The sequence below is a fragment of the Rutilus rutilus genome (assembly GCF_951802725.1).
Source record: "Rutilus rutilus genome assembly, chromosome: 18".
Lineage (NCBI taxonomy): Eukaryota > Metazoa > Chordata > Actinopteri > Cypriniformes > Leuciscidae > Rutilus > Rutilus rutilus.
In genome coordinates this window covers 2,597,115-2,613,143 of record NC_140231.1, presented here as the reverse complement: position 1 = coordinate 2,613,143, position 16,029 = coordinate 2,597,115, and the positions used below count along the sequence as shown (strand labels likewise).

Genomic DNA, 16,029 nt, shown 5'->3' with positions numbered 1-16,029 from the left:
TTTTCTTTTTACTAACTTGATCTTGAACTCCATTTAAATGCATGCCAATGCAGAGTTTGGTTTATTGCCATTAGAAAGTGGTGCAACCTTTGCTGGACAAACAGAGTGGCATTTTCCGTAGATTAACCATAATGCACCCAACTGAGAGTATTCTAATGTCAGACATTTCTTTGTCTTTTGTCATGCTTGATCACTCGGAGACGCTGAAGCAATCTGTCACCTTCTACAGGAATTCCTCAGGGAACCCGAGGTCGAGCCGTTTGGATCATGCTGATTCCTCTTTATGAGTTACAGCTCTCTCATTTAATAAATTACAAGTGGGTCACATGATTATGAATGCTAGAATAATGAAAGGACGATGTGAACTAATGCTGAGATATTTAGTTGCACTGAGGCAAACATCACTATTACATTATCCACCTTTTTCCTGAACGAGAACGTTCCTCGTTACTCATTACAGAATTTGTTTTCTGTTCAAAATGTTTTACCGATATATTGCCCGATAAATCTAAATCAAAATTGTTATATAATTTTGAGAGCCTGATTACAAAAACAAAAGTCTTACCATTAAAATCCATGTCCCAAACACACAATTATAATGATCTTCTCATTATAATTTTATGTAGCCGATATGTAGGGGTGTGACGGTTAGTATATAACCGTGAGACCGACGGTTATAGTTGAACACCGTCATTAGAAATCTATAACCGCCAAAACCGTGTTATTAAAATATTTTTTACAAAAAAATTTTATCATAGAGAAAATTTAAATACTAGGCTAATAAAAAACAATTGTTAACAGTCTGTGTTATTAATGGTCTACGTCGTTTCCAACTGTATTTGATTCTTTGCCAAGTACCCCCTGACCGACCGCCAATCATCTGAGATAGAAATAAAAGCTATGACTATAGTGATGTGCCATCATTATGAGATTTATTAACCAAATGAAAAACATTTGCAATAATAAACATTAGCAATAAACATTTGCAATAATAAACAACGTATCATTACCGATAACTGATCGTGCAGTTTAATCACCCCTTGACTGGCCCCAAACATGTTTGATAAAAGAAACATATACAGTGTGTATATAGCCTATATGATGTGTATTACATTTTAGCTCAAAAACAATTGTAATAAAAGATAGGATCATAAGATGCGCAATATATCGGGAGACATGGTTTTTACCACTTAATGAAGTTTTGCTTTGTAGAAAACCTTTCTTTAAAGCGAAATTCGTTTTGTACAAATTGTATCTTAATTTTAATAAACGTTTCATCAACCAATTGCATGTATTTAATAAATATAGCAAATATAGCAGACAATATAATAACCGTGACACGGAGGCGCCGGCGCGCCGCGTTCACTTGCATTGCATTGTGTAGAGCGCATCTCATCGTAAATGAATGAAACTCAGCGTAGGCCTATGCCTCATACATTAGCATTAAATATCTTTGCTGCATCCTTTCTAGAACAGACAAGGGCTTTCTTGCGGCTCGCGTCAGCAGAGCATTGCGTCGTCCATAGACCGCAAAACAATCAGCGGATGGCGGGCGGGTGCGGCTTTGAAATTTGGTCAAAAAACGTTGGTGCGAATGATGAGTTTTGTGATGCGGTTGCGGATGAAATAATACCCCATCCGCGTATCTCTGTCGATAACAACATTGAACACTACACAAATATTATTTTTTTAATAAAAATTTTTAAATTATGTTACGAACCGTCACATTTGACTCACGTCATAACCGTCATCACCGATTCTGAAACCGGCACACCCCTACCGATATGTCAGACTTGTTGAACATGTTGAACTTTAATGTATTTTCATTTTTTGAAGTGATTCCAATCATATTTCAAGCAAATCAAAGCCATCATGTTGAACAGTGCGCATCTGAAGAGTCTCAGCTGAAGGAGATAATACATTATTTATCGGTTTTAATACATCAGACAAATCTTCCTATCGGGCCGATAATGATAACAGTAAAAACTAACATACATTGGCCGATACCGATATATATCGTGCATCCTTAATAGCAGACACTCAAACCATAAGTTGAGACCATAATGTGACTGAGACTAAACAAGCCGCAAGTAACTGTGCAGAACAGCCTAACAATCAGACAGCAGTGTACAGAACTGAGGGCGCACTCAAGACATGTTAAACTATACGAGCTCACAGCACACAAACACTGGCTTCAGTTCTGTCTGTGCTTGAACGGACACATCCACGCAACATTATGACAAACTGCCCGTCTCGGCAAGTGTCCTCTAACACAGTTGCTTACGTTTTAAGTGAACAGAAAGAAAATGGATGCGTATCATTATATTGGATCCGTGCATTCGGTCTTAAAGTGACAGCAGCCTAATATACCCACGGCTGTCTGTGCCATTAAAGGAACCGTATGTAAGATTGTGGCCAAAACTGGATCACTTTCAAATTACTGTAGAGCGGTGTATCCCCTCCCTAAGTATTTGAAATGAACATGATTTCTAAATGTCTAGTGACATATCAGGGCCATTTTATGATTAATTGAAATACATTTCTTACATACGGTTCCTTTAATGTTAATAATACAGAATACACAGAAAATCATGTTTGTAGCTTTAACAAAGATTAATTATATTTAATTTATACAGTGAAGACTATGCAGTGCTATTTTACATTTGATTATTCAATTTCTGTATGAATACTGTTAAACTAACCTGGAAAACATAAAGCACTGTTTATGTAATTTCTATCTTTGTTCTATTGTATCTATGCTTTGTTCATTATTTTCTATGTAGATTTACTACCCAAGAAAATCACCTCAATCATTCTAGAATTATTCATTCTTAACAACAGAGCTATTCAAGTCATCTGGTGAAATTCTTGTTATATCGCAATATATAATTGCAGAAAAATTAAATAGCGCAATGTTATTTTTTCCCAATAATGTGCCACCAAAACCATGATGGCGGTGGGTTTCACATTAGCAAGTGTTTTTACTTTTTTGGAACTTTTTTAATGTAGATCTCACATTAAATACTTATTTTTTATATTTTATAAGGCTTTTTATTTATCATTTTGGCATGATAGTCATAGTCCCCATTCACTTTCATTATATGGAAAAAGAGTGGCCGATATTTCTCTTTCTGTCCTCCACACTCATACAAACATAAATGATGAATGAATTTTCCTTTTTTGGACTATTCCTTTAAAACTCCAGAAGTGACCAGACTAGGGAGCAGCCGAAACAAGTACATCTTCCCAAACTACGAACCTGTGTTTGACAATATTTATTACAACGAGAGCTCAGATGACTTTGCACCAGATCGGTTTACCTTCATCAGGCCTGACTTACATCTGCCTCACTGATAATGGCATGTTTAATGCGTGTAACAGAGCACACAGCAGTTCATTTCCATATTTTATAGCGAGTTTAATTGTCTTTCGGAGAAACGAGTTTCCTAAATATATTATGGTATTTTTATGCTTTAGTACTAGAGGTCGACTCACGAAGACCTGATTAATTTAAGCGTTTGAAACTCGCTTGATTTAAAAGAAAATAAAAAAAATAGTTTGGCTTTTTTAACCCCAGAACGTCAGTGTCAGAAGCATCAGTTTGAGATGCATTTAATAGATAAACAAGTTTGTTGCCTGGATAAACCAGTTTGCACTGAGGACGTACTGCACGTTAAAGTAACACCCAAACATTAATGGATTATATTCATGCAAAACAACTGAATGTTACATGGTATGTAAATGATCACTGCAAAACCTAACCTCGTCAACACACAAGCACGCAAGCATAATTGACCCTGGTATTTTTTTAACAACAATCCAAGCATGCACAGCTTCTGTGTTGTTGCCTAAAGAACAGCAAATTTGCTTTAAAAAAGATGTTCTGTGTATGCATTTTGTGAAGGTGTGTCTTATTGACAGGAGCGAGAAGAGCTGCATTGTGTGTTTCTGCCAGGCTTTCTGTTGGTGCTGTTATTGCGTCTTGTTGTTTCGAGATCCAGAAAAGCCCGACCGAGAACATGGGGAGGCAGAGATAAAGTTTCAGCAACTGGACAAAACCCCAGTGTCTGGTTTCCTGCGAACAACGCACAGCAAACCGGTCACGTTTGCACCAACTCTTAATTCATCTCGCACTTATTACCAGGCTGAATAATTCATCTCAACTGGAGTCAGGACTGGGACCAATCTGATACAAACAAGACAGAGATGCAAAATAACATGCTGTGGCAAAATACATTGCAAACCCCTTGTTATATATATTTTTTCTCTGTATTATATGCTTTACATAAAGTTTTTTTTTTTTTTTCTGGACAGCACTTTTGGATCCACTTCGGTTGTTTTAAAGTGCTTTATAAATAAAGTTTGATTTGATTTGATTAACAGTGATAAAACCTGTTCTTAGCTGGTTTTCAGCTGGTCTACCAGTCCCGTTTTCTATGTTTCCTCAACATGCCATGGCACATGTACGGTGAGGTCAGAATCTGTTCTGCATGATTACCTCTTTCCCTGGTGGGACAAAGTCCCCGAACATAATGCACTTCAGCACAAAACCCCTCTTGTGTAATAATAATAGCGTTACACTTACTTACCCCGTATTAAAAGTACATACTTTCGAGTGAACATCCAGTAACTTTTCAAGTGAAACCATTCCAGATATTTACTGTCAATACAGAGTCATCATTTTATCCACCTGTTGTTGACCGAAACTATTATTTACAAAACGATACCAGCACTTTTAATAACTCCCCGTGTATCTGCTTACCTGAAGGCTTCTGTCAGGGTGTATTCCGACCTCACTGCTCGAGTCCACTGTGTTTCATAACGCCAGCTGTCGGGTTAATGTCATAAACTTGAGTGTTATAAACATAATTCCGTGTGTCTTCAGGCAGAGTGATGCGATGCAACTGCCACCTCTGTCTCGGGAGCGCGCAGAGGGCGGGGGTTAAAAGGGGGCGGGGTTTAAAAGAGGGCGGGGCGATCCCTGGAAAAAGTTTTCTGAACTGTCCATCATCAACAAAGTCAGTAAGTCACGGGATATTTGTTTATGATAAAGTTAATGCTGCATTAACTGTTAACATGTAAGTCCATAGATGAATGCTTAATAGTCAAAAGCTTGGAAAGCACATTGCCAGTACTATCAGAAGCATATCTCTTATGTTCACTGCATTTATTTGGTCAAAGATATCATCATCACAATTTAAAATAACTGTTTTCTATGTGAATATGTTAAAATGTAATTTATTCCTGTGATCAAAGCTGAATTTTCAGCATCATCGCAGTCTTCAGAGTCACGTGATTTTTCAGAAATCCTTCTAATATGATGATTTGCGCGAGAAACATGAACAGTCTTGATTATTGCAAAGTTTTGAACCTAATGTATACTCATATCTATTTTTTTTAAACAACACAAATGGAAACATAAGCAATCTAAGCCTGGCTTATTAGATGAAAATGTGTTAACAGTTCAATGGGCACAATGTGAGCTGAAACTACCTTATTGTATTTTTTTGCAATCTGATTTAAGCGCTTTCAGTAATGCTATGCATGACCCAGCTATGCGAGATCTAAATACCAACGGGATTGAGATCATAATTAAACTATTAGAGCTCAAGTTCTCACTTTACCAGAAGTCCAGATAAATTTCGATTTTATAACTTTGTAAATGTGATATTTAAACAGTACTTTCATGCTTTCATAAACCTATATAAGGTTGAATTTGCATATGGTTCCAGAACTATTTTAAACATCTCCTTTAAGGGTGCTGATTTTTTGTTGTTGTTGTTGTTGGTTGGACTAGCATTACAATACCATAATGTTTGTGCAGATATTTAGGAAACATGCTAAGTTCACATACCTGTTTCTATGAAAAACACTACTTCAGCCAGTTATTATACTTTGAAATGAGCGTTCCGTGTCGGAAAGTTTGTTCTTGTTTTGATCTGTGTGACTCCGCCCACTGCCAATTTACCCAATACCGACATCCAGGTTACCAATTGGCGGGAAACTCCGCGTATTGCAACTACGGAAGCAGTGAACGAACTGGGTCTGAGATCGCAGATTATACCCGACCTGTAAAAAATGATCGGAATCCATTTTAAAAGCTATATGACCAGAAGAATATTAAAACGCGGATACTTCAACGGATCAATTTGAGGCTTGTCACGCTGTTACGTCACGTGTCAATCTGGCAACCCGCGTGAGCGTCGAGTCTGAGGAGAAAGGGCGGGAGAAAAACCCTCTCCAATATTTTACTGCAGTAGCCACAGCTATTTGTCAATATTACATACTGCACAGAACACTCGTGGTCTACTTTTAAACACCCATTTTTCAGATGGAAGAGTGATGTTTTAAGCAAGCTGAAAAAAGGTGCATTAATGGTGAAAACCACCGGATCTTGATGCTGCATTTCTTTCACTATCTAGCCCACCTAATGCATAAAATTCATAGTGAGTTTATATAAAACACTAAAACTATAGTTTTATACAAGGCGGGGCACCTTGATATCAATTTGAGGTCAAAAGTTAGTCAAGACTTGTCAAAAGTACGTGGTCATTAGGTGAAAACAGAAAGTTAATACCCTCACTGAAATTGGTTTATGTATATGCAGGTCAATATGTTTGACATTCAGTTTACATAAAATCAATGTCATGGATTGGTTTTGACGTCAATTTGATTTGCATATTTGACCATTTTTTTTTACGTTGATTTTGACATCAATTTGATGTCTTTTCAACATCAATTGTCTAATACTCAAAAACACTTTTACAAGTAGTGCTGTCAAATCGATTAATCGCATTAAAAGTTTGTAAATGTGTATACACGCGCACACACACATATATACAAACTTTTATGTTAGATGCGATTAATCGATTTGACAGCACTAATGTGTGTCTGTAGGCTATATTATACACACAGTATATACACACATATTTACAAACTTTTATGTTAGATGCGATTAATCGATTTGACAGCACTATTTCAAAGTAATGCAAAACAGGTCAAACATTTTTAATCATATACGTTTTATTCTCAATACAGCAAAATACAAAGATGATTCGCAACAGACTCAGAAAATCCATTAGTAATACTTCACCAAAAAAAAAAAAAAAAAAGTGTTTAAATTACAAGTTATTACAAGTTTGGATAATCGAGGCTCATAAGAGTACCTTTAAATCATAGATCATATTGCATCCATATACGAATATATATGTAGATTTATTTTCGTCAATCTCTTCTCAATACTTTTAAAACTAAATCGATCTTATACTGTTTGCCAATGAAAGCTTCGAGACAACGATCAAGCGAGAACGACATACAGACGTGTAGAAGATCTGATGAAGTTTAGACAGATCCTCGTCTGATTCTGGCCCGATTCAACAGCGTTTCAACCTGACCAACATCACATCTGAATGACAGAAAGCACAGGAAACGCGAACAATCGTACTGACATTACCAACATACAGTGTTCTGTTGAAAAACCAAAAACAAAATGTGCATTTAATATATTCACATTCTATGTACAATTAATACAAATGTTAAATCGTTGTAAAAATTTACCCTAAAAGAGATTTTTATGTACATCTGTACAGCTTAGTATTTAAATAGAAACATGCGAGTGTTATTTTTCAGTTGGATGAAAGAATAATAATAATAATAATAATAATAATAATAATAAAAAAAAAAACGTATCTCACCCTGGAAAAAGTTATGATCGCCAAGACAATTAAAGACGAATTTAAATCAAAATCAATCTAATCCTCTAAAAGCACTATCATGAAGTCTAGTAGAAAAGATAAAACCAGTAAAAACAGGAGGAAAAGCACAACTACTTCATGTCTCGAGAAGCAAAAAGGCCATGGGAATATCATTTCAGCCAACCATATTCTTTCTTCTCGTGAATCTGGTACATAAACCACATTAGTGCATGATTTCATTTACATAAAAGCACAATTAACAACCCTTATTGACCAAATCTCAAGACAGGATTTCTTCTGCTGTGACAACGCAAGCCGTTAGACGTCTAGAAGTTTCCATTCGAACTGCGATCGACAGACATCTGCATAGACGGAAAACAAACGAAATAAAAATGTTTGGGAGCCAATCAGAGGAAAGTTTCTAGTGCAAGAGACGATATGTTTCCAGCATTTCATATATTGTGGATTGACTTTTCACCTTGTCTTGCGATCGGATCTGATTTCCTACGCGCGTGGACAGCGGGAGCCGGTCTGCACTGAGAAAACTATGTAATATGTACACACACATACACATATACATATATATATGTATATATGTATATGTATAAAATGCTATTCTCAACAGAACACATCATAAATATATCCTTACATGACTTGATTTCTTTTAAAAGAACTGCAACACACAGGTGACTATGACACTATAAAGGCAACCTCAAGACTCACATTAAATATTTAAATATGATATTTTCATATACAATAGAAATACGTCTCTCATCTCGTATTGCAACCCTGTATCCATGCCGAAAATCCAAGAGTGAAATCCAAGTTGTTATCTAAATAAAATCTATATTAGGCCCAGGCGCGTCAGCCACAGTAATAAAATACTCCTGCGTTTAATACCAGAAAACCCACGAACGGTGAGAGGCGAGCGCTACATTTTTCGTATATAAAAAGAAAGAAAGAAAAGAAAACCCGGGCCTGGGTCTTTTGCAGTAGTGACGTATACGAGCCCGACGGGCTAGAACTGACTTGCTCTGATGTGTGCATGAGCCAGGCCGAACAGAAACACAACACGACACGTCGGTAATAATGCCTTGATATGATGCCGAACAGTCTTTTGGTCTGGTATGCAAGAATCAGTCGAGATGCCACTCCGTCACATGTTCTTTCTGCTTCTCGTCGCACCTCAACCTCTCCAGATGTGTAGTTCAAGATATTGTGCCTCTTAGTTTCCTGTATATCAAATACAAGGCACAATAAAATGATAAAAGGAGGAATTGTAAAGCACCTTTGGTTAAAGGGAGGTACTTTGGTTGAAATTAAAAAGCTATAAACATCCAATTATTATTCATGTTTGCTTACAGCTCGCAAAACAACAGCAAGAAAAAAAAAAGAAGAAAAAACTCATTAGTCAAAGTAAGTTTTAAAAAAAAAAAGAAAAAAAAAAGAGGCTTTTTTTTCTTTTCTTCCAGAAACGAGCCAATGATATGAGCAGGACGATGCAGTGTGTGAAGAAGGCTCTGCAGACGAACGTGCGATCTCCTCTTTTATAGGGTCTGTGGTGGAGGAGTGTTTTCGTTTTTGGCAAGCTGGTGTAGAAACGAACACAGTGTCACAGATGTCTGAGGCAGATCGAGTGTGTGTGTGAGTGTTGGGGACGCTCTACTGGACGAGCTTGGCGTCGAGCCGGAGCCAGTGCAGGCCTTGCCGCGTGAAGCGCACCAGTTCAGTCATGCTACTGGTGTTGAAGATCAGCGCGCCCATCGCCTTGTCCAGCTCGCAGAAGAACTCTGTGCAGAACACCAGACACAAGAGAACAACAAGTCATTCAGATTCATGCGTGATAGAGCAAGAAGAAGACTTCTCATAATGCACATCGTTTCAAAGCAATTTGGCTGTATTGCGTGTTTATGTATATACCTAAAAAAAGTAGTAGTATGTGCATGTCTGTCTGTGTTTGTGTGTGCGCATGTCTGTGCATGTGGATTTGTATGTGTGTGTATGGGTATGTGTCTGTGCGTGTGGATGTCAGTGTGTGTGTGTGCATGCTTGCATTTGTTTGTATTCCTGCATGTGTGTGTGTGACAGTATCATCCTAAACCAGCAACCCTTCGCTCAACAGCACCATCTACAGGCCGATGAGTGTACAGTCACTAAATGTGCACATAAATGAATTTATTTTATACCCCCCCATGGATGAAATTCTACGAAACTTAGCATACCCCCAGAGGATGTCAAGTTAATCATACACATGAAATATGGTGCAGTTCTGAACATCTCAACTGAAGATAGGGGCGATTAAAGCAGAATAATATTGCATTTTCATTTTTTATGGGAAGGGGCGCAAATCACTAATGAGTGATTATGGGCTAGGTTGATTTGGGCCCTTAAGACCAACATACTTTGCAAATTTCTTCATCCTCGGTGCCACGGTTCAGGTAGTTATTTAGGAAAAACTGCATTTTTGGGGTTTGGGGGGGCCCAGCGCAGGGGGGGAGTGGCCCCCGGGGACCAAACGGAATTTTTCCGTAAAAGTCTAGTGGGGCTACATGCTCACCAAATTTCATGTTCCCCGGTGTTTCGGTGTCCCTGGTATCGTTGACGGAAAATTCAGTAGATTGACGAACAAAAAAAAAAAAAAAAACTTTGACAATCCCTATATGACCGCTTTCGCTAGCGGCGGTCATAATGACCCGTTATGTGTTTATTAGCTTAGAATGAGGCATTTCTCTCTACGCACACCGCAGGTCCGCTTACATCCACATGTTTCTACGGTGGCCCTGAGCGGACAAACGCGTTTCGTCACTATGTTGTTCTTCATGATAAGAAGCGAGCTAACGTCAGCGGATAAACACTGACACGACGAACAAGTGACGATAATATTCGCAATATCGTTTTACTGAATAATCTTACTTTATCTTTGTAAAGAAACCTTAGTGTTTAACTGGCTACTCTCTGCTGTCTCAGACGACGACATCACTTCCTGTCGGCCACCGTAACTTCTGTTGGGTGCAGTTCGCAACCTCACCACTAGATGCCGCTAAAACTCACACACTGCCCCTTTAACTCACTCTCTCTCACTAAGGGTTCCTGCATTTATCTCGACTTCTCCTCTATGGTGTGTTTTGTATTATTATTGTGCATTTCCAGACAGCAACATAGTGTCGGCCCAGATCCGGCCCACATCTGGTACACGATGAATCCACGCGGATCTGGGCCGACACCATGTTGCTGTCTGGGTTATTTCGCACGCTCATTATTGTGCATTATTTCTCAAGCTCTCTTTATTAGGGTCTGGCGGCTGAAGAGCTGCGGTTTAAGCAGATGACGTGTGAATACCAGGCTCTTCAGAGAGCATATGCCCTGTTGCAGGAGGGGTTTGGAGAAGGGCATCAATACCTCTCTGCTCTTTGGCGAGCTGCTCGGCCTGGTCCCACACCTCGGTGGCGTAGAGGAAGTTCGAGGTGACCTGCACGTAGCTGGCGGCCATCTGGTGTATGCGCTGAGGGATGGTGACGGAGGAGCTGGCGCTCACACTGGAGGAGCTGGAGGAGAAGCTGGCCGCGCTGCCCGGAGAGAGCTTGGGGGAGACCGGAGACGGCATGCCTGCGCTCTTACTGGAGGACACACACACACACACACACACAGAGGTTTAGTTTAGTTTTACTGGAGGACACACACACACACACAGAGAGAGTTTAGAGTTTTCACATTATTTAGTAAATGTGTTTCCATCAGAGTTTATGCGCACACAGGGTTTGAAATTAACTTTTTCACCCACACCGGACAATTTGGCTACTAAATTTGTAAGTTACCGGCCATTCAGAACTCCTACTAGCCAAAAAGAGGAAGAAGAAACCAGATTAACTACGTCACAGCATGCATATATATATATATATATATGTGTGTGTTAAATATAAAAATTTGGATTTTTGCATTTCTTATTCAAACAAAATCCTGTCGTCCATCATCTCCTCCCTTCCTCTTTCATTCTCTTTTTTTTAACCAAACGTGTTTTAGGTGGACAGATCAATACAGCACAAAGAACATGTAGGATGTTGGAAAATAACAGTATTTTCTGTTCACCAAATGCTTTTTAATCTTCTCTATTGCTTCAATGTAAATGAACAAGTGTGCCGTTATTTGTTGTGTAGTGACGTGTGTGTTCAAGTACGCCAGATATGAGCAGATTCTGCAATACGCTGTATTTAATATATCATGACTCACGAGTATATGCGCTAAATCTGTGCAGATTTCTCTTAACACGAACTTCCTGTAAATATAATAAGTAACAGTCCAAATGGCTCGTGATCAGACAGCGTTACACGCCACAGTTGATCATTACACACATTTGGTGGGTGTTCACTTCAAACCCTGTGCGCATGTATGCTTATCGGATGAAAAAAAGTTATGATGCACATCTTGCCGTTTCAATCCAGCTTTAAAAAAAAATTTGATATCCCCAAATGCGCATAAAAACTGGTGGATGGAAACATAACTAGTGACAGATTGTAAACGCATCATCGGGAAGAGAAGAAATGTCATTTTGATGAAAGATTATGAACTTTGCGTTGATTTTTCTCACCCCGCTGCCATTATTTTGTCTTGTTTTGAGAATAAAACTGCTTTATGCTCAAAAGTATATTAATGCAAAAAAAAGACATTTACAATAAATAAAAAAATGCATTTTTAAGGAGCTTTACACATTTTAAAAGCAATCCATGAAGTCTTTCAGTTAATACGAGGTCATTAAACTGAGTGAGTTTAGTTGAGATGAAGTGTACCATGTCAAACCACCAAACAAATCATTTCAGAAACTTCATTAAGAGTCAAAACTAAATGTATTCAGACTCCTTCAACATTTCTCACATTATCAGTTTATTCGCTATAGTTGAGAAAATGGTAATGAAATATGAGCAGAACTCAGTTGATATTTGACTGGTTTTGTCCGTCCTTCTGTTAGACTGTCTCACACATGAATTATGTTGAATATCTGTCAGCTGTTAAATTTAACTACACAATTAGATAATACCAGTTTAGCTCAACCAGTGACCAAGCAATGCTTCATTGTGTTCAGTCTGTGTGTAAAAAGAGCATTAGCAATTAAAGACAAAACACTTCAGCAAAACATGATCAGCTCAAAGTGTCCGAATCATATTTGGTCTCTAATTTGTATAAATGTTACTGGTAGTCGCTGTATGAAGAATGTCACAGTTAACTTTATTTTGCTAACTTTATTTAACTATAGAGTCCTGCACACACTAGTGAAAAAAAAAATCAAACATGATATCTGGTGTCTGAATAATTGTTGGTTTGACTGTACATGTGATCGGTATATAAACCGGAGAGATGTAACCTATTGGTGCATTTTTGTAAGTATAATGGTTTTAAACATGTGGCTGTCGGTGTTTCTCCATTTACAACATATAAAACAACATAAGGAACTTACTTTGCTACTCCAGGAGACGGGGCTTGGGTATTACTCAACGAATTCTGGGAAAAACAGTAACAGAGTAATGAATACTTGTGTACGTTACGTTCTTCTGTTTAAAGAAACATTAACATGACTTTCACATCTCCAGCATAAACTACATTTTACACGTGTTTTTGTAATTGTGTCAGACTGGAAATGTCAAACCTACAGTTTAGGGTGAGTAAGACTGTTTTATGAAAGAAATTAATACTTTTATTCAGCAAGGACACATTAGACTGATCAGTAAGTGACAGTGAAGACATTCATTATGATTTCTATTTCAAATAAATGCTTTCTATTCATTGAAGAATCCTAAAAAAAAAAACATGTATCATCACAGTTTCCTCCAAAATATGAAGCTGTTTTCAACATTGATGATAATCAAACATTTGTCCGGATATTAAAAATAATATCTGAAGGAGAATGTGCTGTAAATTCAGCTTTGATCACAGGAATAAATTAATTACAGTTTAAAATATATTAAAAAAGCAAACTTATTTTAAACTGTATTTCCAATATGACTGTTTTCCATGGAATAAACATGAAAAAGGACAGAAAATCACGTTACCTTCAAGTGTTCAGTGAGTGTTTTAGAGTATTTCAGTGCACTTTCTTTCCGTAGCTTGAAAAGCCTCAAATACAGGAGCGCCTGGCACCTCAGACTGCAGACACACACACACACACACATTAGCCACAGTTTTACCAAACCCTACACACTAACAGCTTTAACAACATTGACTTTACTGATGAACAGAGTCAAATAAAGATGCTTGATAATATACATTTAACACCATTTTGCTAGAAATACAACATTTTCTTTAGTGTGAAAACTTGTATTGATTGTTTTCAGAGCCATTAAGTTTATAATGATTGTTAAAGTGCACTAGCAGTGTGGGGGTAACGCATTACAAGTAATGAGTTACATAATCAGATCACTTCTTAATGCACAACAAAATATCTGAGCTACTTTTTTCCAAATAAGATACACAAGTTACTCTGTCCCCCGACAGCTCTCCTGTCCTCGTGCTGAGGGAAAGCGTAAGAGGCGTTGTGTACGCGTGTGTGTGTGAACATGATGATTACTGTAGATCTAGACTAAATGTGAATATGCACTTACTCTCACTTGCACAAAAACGGATTCAGTGTTGCTCAAGATGACAGTGAAACGCAAACTCAATATTATGCGAACATGCAGTATTTAAATGAGTTAAATTACACTTTATGCACTTAATCTCACTTTACTGACCAATGTCTTTGCTGCTGACGTTCGATGATCCAATTCAACCATACTAATGAGCAAAAATGACTTGGGTATGATTGGGCTTAGGTTCTGGTTTAGGGTTAGTCATTTGTAATTATGCATAATTTACTGTAATCTCTATAAGTGCATGTTTGTTGTTTTTGGCTTGTTTAGTTGGGGACATTTAATATTCAACAATATTATTGATCTGCTTGCATTGACAACATTATATGAGAACTGAGCTGAGCTGGACGATGACATCACTGTTTTCTCCAGAGCGGTTATATAGATAAATTAAGATGTGACTGTGACAAACTTTGTTGCATTATTTTCCTGTTATCACTGTAAAGCTGTTTTGAAACAATCTGTATTGCAAAAAGCGCTATAAATAAAAGTGATTTGACATGATCCATGCGTAAACGTATTAAAATAAAGAATTACCAAACACTGATTCAGTTCTCATGACAATGCACTTCAATTGATTTAAAACACAATGAGAGTCAACAATGAAAACGATACAGACTCATGACTCTCAGCAATGCAGACTCATGTCGTCTCCGCTACGTACCACAGCACCGCTAGCCTTTTGTCTGCAGATGTGGCATCCGGCGCCATGTAGCTCTTGAGCTTCATCGTGTACCTACCGAACAAGCAAACATGCACATGTGTGAGCAAACTCAAGCATTATATGAAGAGCTATGAAGGCATCTCAAACCCTCTGGTCTTACTTGATGAGCTCCACGGTTTCGGCATACATGGGAAAGGGGGATTTGGCCTCCTGGGCGCTCTTCTCCAGAGCGTTTCCACACTCGATGAAGGACACCACAGCGTCCAGGTAATACACGGCCTTCTCAAACCTGTCCATCTGTGGAAAACACAACGCATGTGAGGAGGAAAACAGATTCTGCTCGGACACCGTAACATAAAATCTGATATTATGGGGCGCATTTGATTTGAATTTGGCACTAGTAGTGCACAAACTCAAAACAACCTTGCCATTGGCACAAACATCACTGACCCCGAGTTTTAAACACTGGCTCCGTGTGAAGAGAGCACCTGTTGTGTCGCTCTCAATGGAGGACTAACACAAAAGGTCAGGGGTCACAGAAATATCAAGCAGATTAACTGACACAGATGTGAGAACCGTAGGCCAGTAAAACTAACCCTCACCAGAGCATCCGCGTTGTGTTTCAGTTTCTTCGCCTCTTGAAGGTAATGATCGGCGGAATGAATCCTGCAATTCAGACGGAGGATTGGCCGTTACTACACACGCAAGAATCACAACCAATCACAAGAGAACATTAATGAGGCTTAAACGTCCCACTGTGTGGATCCGGATTTCGGGAAACCAATGAGATTTCTATGGAAGCTTGTTTCCGCCACAGAATAAAACATTTTAAGAGATAATTGCGACTTTTTATCTCGCAATTCTGACTTTATTTCTCGCAATTGCGACTTTATATCACGCAATTCTGAGTTTATATCACGCAATTCTGACTTTATAATACGCAATTGTGAGATATAAAGTCAGAATTGCGAGATATAAAGTCAGAATTGCGTGAAATAGTCGCAATTGCGTCTTATAAAGTCAGAATTCTGACTTTATTTCACGCAATTGCGAC

At 38.2% G+C, this 16,029-nt stretch overlaps 2 protein-coding genes across 8 annotated transcripts in view; both read right to left on the bottom strand.

The window, feature by feature from the left end:
* The window catches only part of shroom1 (shroom family member 1), a 49,940-nt gene extending 45,016 nt beyond the window's left edge, over positions 1 to 4,924 (bottom strand). Inside the window, exon 1 of the mRNA XM_084386857.1 lies at positions 4,763 to 4,924. The gene's annotated coding sequence lies outside the window, so the exon portion shown is untranslated. The remainder of the gene's footprint in view (positions 1 to 4,762) is intronic.
* A 2,079-nt stretch (positions 4,925 to 7,003) lies between these two features.
* aff4 (AF4/FMR2 family, member 4) overlaps positions 7,004 to 16,029 on the bottom strand; it is a 56,985-nt gene continuing 47,959 nt past the window's right edge. For 5 of the 7 annotated variants that reach the window (XM_084386860.1, XM_084386862.1, XM_084386858.1 and 2 more), the window contains 7 exons: positions 15,572 to 15,641; positions 15,136 to 15,272; positions 14,976 to 15,047; positions 13,736 to 13,829; positions 13,144 to 13,187; positions 11,094 to 11,311; positions 9,163 to 9,484 (listed from right to left, as the gene is read on the bottom strand). In XM_084386860.1, coding sequence (XP_084242986.1) covers positions 9,357 to 9,484; positions 11,094 to 11,311; positions 13,144 to 13,187; positions 13,736 to 13,829; positions 14,976 to 15,047; positions 15,136 to 15,272; positions 15,572 to 15,641 — 763 coding nt within the window. In that variant the 3' untranslated portion in view covers positions 9,163 to 9,356. Of the gene's footprint in view, positions 9,485 to 11,093; positions 11,312 to 13,143; positions 13,188 to 13,735; positions 13,830 to 14,975; positions 15,048 to 15,135; positions 15,273 to 15,571; positions 15,642 to 16,029 lie in introns of all 7 variants that reach the window. The other 2 variants (XM_084386864.1, XM_084386859.1) reach the window with 1 other exon arrangement.